The sequence below is a fragment of the Salmo salar genome, chromosome 25, assembly GCF_965601325.2.
Source record: "Salmo salar chromosome 25, fSalSal1, whole genome shotgun sequence".
NCBI lineage: Eukaryota > Metazoa > Chordata > Actinopteri > Salmoniformes > Salmonidae > Salmo > Salmo salar.
Window position 1 is genome coordinate 34,521,142 of NC_138315.1, and position 9,118 is coordinate 34,530,259.

The 9,118-nt window shown below is 44.0% G+C and overlaps 1 protein-coding gene across 5 annotated transcripts in view; it reads left to right on the forward strand.

Moving 5' to 3' along the window:
- Positions 1–2,890, forward strand: part of LOC106586636 (B-cell CLL/lymphoma 9 protein) — a 61,848-nt gene extending 58,958 nt beyond the window's left edge. For all 5 annotated transcript variants that reach the window (XM_082969114.1, XM_014174133.3, XM_082969112.1 and 2 more), the window contains 2 exons: positions 393–674; positions 888–2,890. In XM_082969114.1, coding sequence (XP_082825240.1) covers positions 393–674; positions 888–1,963 — 1,358 coding nt within the window. In that variant the 3' untranslated portion in view covers positions 1,964–2,890. The remainder of the gene's footprint in view (positions 1–392; positions 675–887) is intronic.
- The last annotated feature ends 6,228 nt before the right edge of the window (positions 2,891–9,118 follow it).

Below are 9,118 nucleotides of genomic sequence, written 5' to 3' on the forward strand. Positions count from 1 at the left end.
CAGTCTGTTGTCCAGGCAGTCTAAACAGACCTCTGTTGTATTTCTGGGAGTACAGGCTAGAATTTGTCTCCATCAGCTTAAAATCAAATCATTTATAAGTCAATAAGTCAATTGAAAGCATCATTCTCATCCATGTAAACACATTTTCCCTAAGCAGAAAACATTTTCCCATTTCAGGTAAATTGCTCCCCCTTGTGGTCATGTAACTTCATTGTATCTAAATTAATTCAGGTCATTATTTACAATTGACATGTATTGTATGTCAACCTGAAATGTGTTTGACACATTGTCCCTTCTTTCAAATTAACCAGGGTAAACCAGGGTATTTTCTGCTACTTAATGAATAGGACTCATGTAAAGAGTTTACTTTCATATCTCTCACCTCTCCACAGGTGGTAATGGCCCCCTCTCGGCCCCCCCCTCGTCAGGAGCCCAGTCTGGCTCCATGCCCCTCCAGGGGGGTCCAGGCAGCGCCCCGACCGGCAGCCCTTACTCCCTACCCCCCGAACCTACGCTATCCCAGAACCCCCTCTCCATCATGATGTCACGCATGTCCAAGTTCGCCATGCCCAGCTCCACCCCCCTCTACCATGACGCCATCAAGACCGTGGCGAGCTCAGACGACGACTCGCCCCCTGCTCGCTCCCCGAACCTGCCCTCCATGAACAACAACGGTGAGTGGACGGAGACTTGCTTAGATGTCATGTTATACCACATTCAAATATCTTGTAAATAAATAAGTATTTTGAGATTTAATTTATGTATTTTGTAACACTTTTTCTTAGAGCTTTGACTTTATGGTTTGCTCGACTTGATTGAAGAGGAATTAAATTATAACATGCTGTCTGTGCACTAATGTCCCTCTCTCTCTCTGTGGCCCTCTGTAGGTATGGGAATGAACCACCACCAAGGTCCTCCTCGTATGATGGGCCCCGGCTCCTCTGGCCCCATGCCTGTCCTCAGTCCCCTGGGTATGACCCCCATGGGCTCACAGCCCCTCTCCCACGGCATGCCCCAGCAGATGCCCTCCCCAAACCCCCCCAGCATGGGCCCTGGCCCGGGCATGATGCCTCATGGCATGATGATGCATCCCAACCCCCAGGACCAAGGCATGGGCAACCCCCAGATGATGCCCCAGGGGCGCATGGGCTACCCCCACCGAGGGCAGGGCTACCCCCTCCCCCAGTCCCCTTCCCAGCAGGGCGCCTACTCCCCCCACAACGGCCCTGGGCCCCAGGGCTTCCCAGGACACCCCATGGGCTTCCAGGGAGAAGGGGGTCCCATGGGGGGTCGGATGGGGAACATGCCTCCTGGAGGTGGAAGCGACGGAGGTAGGCCCAACAACCCTGGAGGACCACAGTTCAACATGCACGGAGAGTTTAGTGATGCAGACCTGCATGAGGTGATGCGAACCGGAGCGTCCGGTATGCCAGAGTTTGACCTGTCCAGGATCATCCCATCAGAAAAGCCCAGCCAGACGCTGTCCTACTTCCCTAGGGGAGGAGGAGATGGCCCCGGTCCAGGGGGGAAACCTCCACACATGCAGGGAATGATGCAGGGGATGATGGGGGAGGGCCCCCCAAGGATGGGCATGCCCATGCAGGGGCTGGGGGGGATGCCCGGGGGGCCGGGGGGCACTATGGGCCCCCAGGATATGCCCATGGGAAACCCTTCCCATAATCCTATGCGGCCACATGGGCCCCCAGGGTTCATGGGTCAGGGCATGATGGGACCTCAACACCGGATGATGTCACAGGGGGGTCCAGCGGGCATGATGCAGGGAAAAGAGAGGGGGGTACTCTACAACCACCCTGGGCCTGGGGGGTCGCCCAACATGATGATGTCTCTGCAAGGCATGGGTGTGTCCCCCCAGCAGACGACGATGATGATGATGGGGGGGCAGATGAGGCCGCGTAGCATGGACATGGACATGGGGTTCAGCCCAGGGCCCGGAATGTTCTAACACACAACTCATAGAACCTTGGACCTGGAATGTTGTGAGCTCATATACAGAATGTGGATGGAATGTGTCACAGCAGATAAGAGAGAGATGGATTAAAACATAGAAAGTAAGGAATGACAGACAGAGATTGGTACTCTGGCGTGAAACATGTATGGGAGAGGAGTGATGCCGTTAATGGCTTGTGGGGTCTACATAGCCCAGTACTTGTCTTTTGCCACAAGCATTTCATTTGGTCCCTTCAGAAATGTCTGAATGTATGGTATGGGATTGTTGTGCTTCAATGTCACAATTAAACTTCCTCAAGTGTTTTTTTTGTGTTAAATCTCTGACTGAGGTTTGAGTGTCGAAGAGGAATGAGATAAACCACCTTGGAGGATTGTACAGCTAGCTAGCTGTATATCAACTTTTTCAAATCAGTAAAAAAATCAACAACGGATTTTCCCAGCAAAGGATAAGGAACAAAAAAATGGAATAAAAAGACTTTGTGAAATAAAATCGTATTTTGTGAAGATTAATGGAATTCTATCTTCTCTAGCTCCATTGTTTTGACTATTTCTGTCCTGTGTGTGTGTGTGTGTGTGTGTGTGTGTGTGTGTGTGTGTGTGTGTGTGTGTGTGTGTGTGTGTGTGTGTGTGTGTGTGTGTGTGTGTGTGTGTGTGTGTGTGTGTGTGTGTGTGTGTGTACGAGCCTGCGACGGTGTGTGTTTTGTGTTGTAAGTATGTATAGGGATTCTATCAGTGACCTCTAAGCTCTCTTACCCACCTTTTCATTGGGGGAGGGACGCCACTCTAAAGAACAGTACTGTTTACCATTGGTGGGATATTTTCTTTTTTGTCTTTTAATTTCCTTTAAATCCATTGTATAACAAACCAAACTATGACCTCATAGAGATAATGGTATTATTAAAAAAGCACAAACATTGATAAACTGTAGTGTCTTCTTTCTCCCATTTCAACTCTTCTACCTGACAGTTTGTGTGCGTCGTTTCTGATTCCTGTTGCTGTTTGGTCTTCTGTTGACTGGGATTTCATTCCCACAGCATTAATCTGATAGAAGATTAACTGAGTGGGACCAGACATAACAGGTGAGCTAGGGCTCTATTCTTTTCTGGTATATGTCAGCGCAATAGGAAATTGCTTTTAAATTTCAAGCACTCTATAGTGCTGGTCTTCGGCGACACATATTGAATCGAGCCAGTGTTTCAAGAAGCCAGACGCCAACCAGAGTTCTTCCTGGCCATGCTTCTAACCACCAAATGACACTCACAAACTAAAATGTGTATACATTGTACAATAAATTGGTAAGTCAGACTCATATCGCATTCATTTGTGTGTGTGTGTATATATATATATACATACAGTTGAAGTCGGAAGTTTACATACACCTTAGCCAAATACATTTACACTCTGTTTTACACAATTCCTGACATTTAATCCTAGTAATAATTCTCTGTCTTAGGTCAGTTAGGATCACCACTTTATTTTAAGAATGTGAAATGTCAGAATAATAGTAAAGAGAATGATTTATTTCAGCTTTTGTTTCTTTCATCACATTCCCAGTGGGTCAGAAGTTTACATTCACTCAATTAGTATTTGGTAGCATTGCCTTTAAATTGTTTAACTTGGGTCAAACGTTTCGGGTAGCCTTCCACAAGCTTCCCACAATAAGTTGGGTGAATTTTGGCCCATTAATCCTGACAGGGCTGGTGTAACGGAGTCAGGTTTGTAGGCCTCCTTGCTCACACACGCTTTTTCAGTTCTGCCCACAAATTTTCTATGGGATTGAGGTCAGGGCTTTGTGATGGCCACTCCAATACCTTGACCCTGTTGTCCTTAAGCCATTTTGCCACAACTTTGGAAGTATGCTTGGGGTCATTGTCCATTTGGAAGACCCATTTGTGACCAAGCTTTAACTTTCTGACTGATGTCTTGAGATGTTGCTTCAATATATTCACATAATTTTCCTCCCTCATGATGCCATCTATTTTGTGAAGTGCACCAGCTCCTCTTGCAGCAAAGCACCCCCACAACATGATGCTGCCACCTCCGTGCTTCACGGTTGGGAAGGTGTTCTTCGGCTTGCAAGCCTCCACCTTTTTCCTCCAAACATAACGATGGTCATTATCGCCAAACAGTTACATTTTTTGTTTCATCAGACCAGAGGACATTTCTCCAAAAAGTACGATCTTTGTCCCCATGTGCAGTTGCAAACCGTTGTTTGGCTTTTTAATTTTTTTTATGGCGGTTCTGGAGCAGTGTCTTCTTCCTTGTTGAGCGGCCTTTCAGGTTATGTCGATATAGGACTCGTTTTACTGTGGATATAGATACTTTTGTACCGGTTTCCTCCAGCATCTTCACAAGGTCCTTTGCTGTTGTTCTGGGATTGATTTGCACTTTTCGCACCAAGGTACGTTCATCTCTAGAAGACAGAATGCGTCTCCTTCCTGAGCGGTATGATGGCTGCGTGGTCCTATGGTGTTTATACTTGCGTACTATTGTTTGTACAGATGAACGTGGTACCTTCAGGCGTTTGTAAATTGCTCCCAAGGATGAACTAGACTTGTGGAGGTCTACAACTGTTTTTCTGAGGTCTTGGCTGATATCTTTTGATTTTCCAATGATGTCAAGCAGAGGCACTGAGTTTGAAGGTAGGCCTTGAAATACATCCACAGGTACACCTCCAATTGACTCAAATTATGTCAATTAGCCTATCAGAAACTTCTAAAGCCGTGACATCGTTTTCTGGAATCTTCCAAGCTGTTTAAAGGCACAGTCAACTTAGTCTATGTAAACTTCTGACCCACTGGAATTGTGATACAGTGAATTATAAGTGAAATAATCTGTCTGTAAACAATTGTTGGAAAAATTACTTGTGTCATGCACAAAGTAGATGTCCTAACCGACTTGCCAAACCTATAGTTTGTTAACAAGAAATTTGTGGAGTGGTTGTTAAATGAGTTTTAATGACTCCAACCTAAGTGTATGTAAACTTCCGACTTCAACTGTATACAGTGTCAGTCACGTCTTTGGTCATGTTCACATTGGTCAAACAAAATCACCCGTATTATTGGCTGACAATCGAGCCTACCGCAATGCAACCAAAGACGGTTGATAAATTATGTTCCACTCAGGCCGTTTACCATTGAAAAAAAATTGGCCTGGTCTGCTTAATAGTGGGGTGGCTCTCCCATAGGCACTAATGGATTAGCAGCTGGGTCTGGTCATCTTAGTTGACTATATAGATGGGTTGGTTGTTAAAGAAGGATCTTTAAGCCTTGAGACAATTGAGACATGGATTTTATGTGTGCCATTCAGAGAGTGAATGGGCAAGACAAGAAATGTAAATGCCTTTGAACAGGGTATGGTAGTAGGTGCCAGGCACAACGGTTTATGTCAAAGAACTGCCGCGCTGCTGTATTTTTCACGCTCAACAGTTTCCTGTGTGTATTCAGAATGGTCTACCACCCAAAGGACATCCAGCCAACTTGACACAACTGTGGGAAGCATAGGAGTAAAAATGGGCCAGCATTCCTGTGGAACGCTTTAGACACCTTGTAGAGTCCATTAGGAAGTTGTTCCTAATATTTGGTATACTCAGTGTATATACCTGTTTAAATAGGTCCCCTTGGATCTACACATGTGCTTTGAGTTGCATGGCTCTAGTTGAAGTGCAAAGAAGCCCCTTGTGCACATCCTCATGACAACAAGCACCTTCATATGATCAGACAAAATCACATTTCCATGTTTTTCCATTACTAATGGAAATCTCTCCCCCAAAGGGATGTCTGTATTTGTTTTTCATTTTCCTCCCATCTCCTGTATTCAGAGAGTGACCTTTCACTGGCATGCAGGGATATGAAACCAAAACAAGGGAGGGCTTTTCACTTCAAATGGATGTGAGATCAGAAACAGTTGTAGACCTACAGCACATAATGGCTTCCAATGTCTTGGTATCCAACAGGGATAGACAAACCGTGGCAAAGCATTGGAAAATGGAACTGAAATGAAGCCACAATGTACCATGCTAACTTGCCTACAACAAGGCTTGTTTTGTTGGATAGGTCTAAGTGACTGGCTTGTAGTAATGAACACTGACCTTGCCTTTCTGTAAGCCTTTTATTCATCAGGGGCTGATGGTGAGATATCATCTTAATGATCAGCGTGAAAAGGAACAACTGTAAAATGGTGGCAAACAGAACAGATCCAGAATGCAATTCAGCAATTCATCATTGCTCCACTCCATTGAGCCTGACACAATGTGAAGCCACTGGTCTAGCTACAGTGGGGGAGAGAGCAGTAATGATGCACTCCCCCACACACACACACACACACACACACACACACACACACACACACACACACACACACACACACACACACACACACACACACACACACACACACACACACACACACACACACACACACACACACACACGCATGCATGCACAGTCCGTTACACACACAAAAAGGAACCTACATTCATATTCACCATAGGGAAGGTGGTCCTCTCTACCCCGTATGGGGTGAGGGACCAGGGGTAGAGGAGCAGGACAGATGGGCAGAAGTCATCTCATTCCCCTTCATCATTGTTTACACAGTGCCTAAACCAAACACCTATCAGCCATGGACAGAAATTGGTAAAACCTTATTTGGGTAGTCCATCTGTGTATGTGCTACAGACTATCTGCAGACTGTAACAGACTATCTACGTCAGTAACATTTCAACTAACTGCTGTATCTACTAGCCCTATCCTTAGCCCTAACCTTAACCCTTAACCCTTATCCTAACCCTAAACTTAACCCTTGCCCTAACCCTAACAGTAACCTTAGCAAGCAGTTGCTTATCAACAGATAGTTTGTTGATAGTATGACCATGTACAGATGGACTATCCAGACAATACAAATGAAGGGGGACCCAGAAATGTTAAACACACATGCCTGTTTGTTTGTTTTTATGCCCTTGAGAAATGTAGAAACAGAGAGCAAAAGTGAGTGTGTGTGTGCAAGAGGGAGAGAGAGAGAAAGGTAGGGGACAGAAAATACATTCCTCTCTACCTTGTAGGCCTACCCAGTACTGAGGGCTTGGCTTGACAATCTCAGAATTAAATTAAACTTTTTGGTGTTTTGTAACACATGTCTCTTTCCATTCAACAAATGGCAGATGTACAGTTTGGATGGATTTAGTTTTTCTCACAAATAAAACCAATGTATACACTCAGAACAATTTTCTTTTTTAAAGTGACCTGGATTGCACAATAAAGTCGGGGACTTAATTCCATTATGGTCCCTATTTTCTGACATAAATAGATATACAATTACATAGATACATAAAGACAGATTCCAGAGATATAGACAAAAAAATGCTTAACTTCCAGATGAGCATGAGGGGGGAGTTTAAGTACAATTCTTACAAACTTGTTTTGGCTGGTCTGTAGCTTATTCTTTAGATGTTTGTGGCTGCTGGGGAACAATGACATGCAGGCCTAATCAAAGTGACACTGGACTAGCACACTTGCCAGAGTCTTCATGTCTCTGGCCACTGTATTCTTAGGGACCTTCAATGCTGCAGAAATTTTGGGGCACCCTTCCCCAGATCTGTGCCTCGACACAATCCTTTTCTCGGAGCTCTACTGACAATTCCTTCAACCTCATGGCTTGGTTCTTTCTCTGACGTGCACTGTCAACTGTGGGACCTTATATAGACAGCTGTGTGCCTTTCCAACATGTCCAATCAATTTAATTTACCACATGTGGACTCCAATCATGTTGTAGAAACATCTCAAGGATGATCAATGGAAACTGGATGCACCTGAACTCAATTTCAAGTCTCATAGCAAAGGGTGTGAATTCTTATGTTGTAAAAACCTGTTTTCGCTTTGTCATTATGGGTTACTGTGTGTAGATTGATGACAAAAAACATTTATTTAATCAATTTTAGAAAAAGGCTGTAACATAACACAATGTGGAAAAAGTCAAGGGGTTTGAATACTTTCTGAATGCACTGTATTTCATCTGTAGCCTAGTAAACTGTGTGCTTTCCAATGATGTCGCTACATTTTTTTATCTGACATGTACTTTACTTACATATAAGGTTGGATGTAAACCTCATTATTAGCTAGGTTTCCACCAATTTCCAGACAGATTTTCATGCAAATATTCTAAAATCCGCATAAAAACAACATGGGTATTTTCCCTCCAGAGATCTATTTCCATCAAATTGACTTGTTTTGGATAAAAAGCTGTGCATGATGATGTAATACACATAAAAATACATTTCCTGTTAAATACCCATGCACCGAATAAAAAAAAAAACGATTTAAATGGGTTTCCATTGCCTTTTCAACTCTACTGATTGTTTTGTCCCCCCCAAACATGGTGTGCATTCGGAAAGTGTTCAGACCCATTGACTTTTAACACATTTTGTTACGTTGCAGACGGTTTCTAAAATGGAGTACATAAAGAAATGTACTCATCATTCTACACACAATACCCCATAATGACAAAGTGAAAGCAGGTTTTTAGATATCAATCAAATGTATTTATATAAAGCCCTTTTTACATCAGCCGATGTCACAAAGTGCTATACAGAAACCCAGCCTAAAACCCCAAACAGCAAGCAATGCAGATGTAGAAGCATTAGTTTGATATGTTTGCATGTATTTAAAAAAATAAAAAATAAATACCTTATTTACATAAATATTCAGACCCGTTGCTATGAGACTCAAAATTGAGCTCAGGTACATCCTGTTTCCATTCAGCATCCTTGAGATGTTTCTACAACTTGATGGAGTCCAACTGGGGTAAATTCAGTTAATTGGACATGATTTGGAAAGGCACACGACACACCTGTCTATGTAAGGTCCCACAAATCCAAGCCATGAGGTCAAAGGAATTGTCCGTAGAACTCCGAAACAGGATTGTGTCGAGGCACAGATCTGGGGAAGGGTGCCCAAATCATCCCGCTTGGAGTTTGCCAAAAGCAACTTAAAGGACTCTCAGACCATGAGAAACAAGATTCTCTGTTCTGATGAAACCAGGATTGAACTCTTTGGCCTGAATGCCAAGCGTCACGTCTGGAGGACATGGTGGTGGCAGCATCATGCTGTGGGGAAGATTTTCGGCGGCAGGGACTGGGAGACTAGTCAGGTTTGAG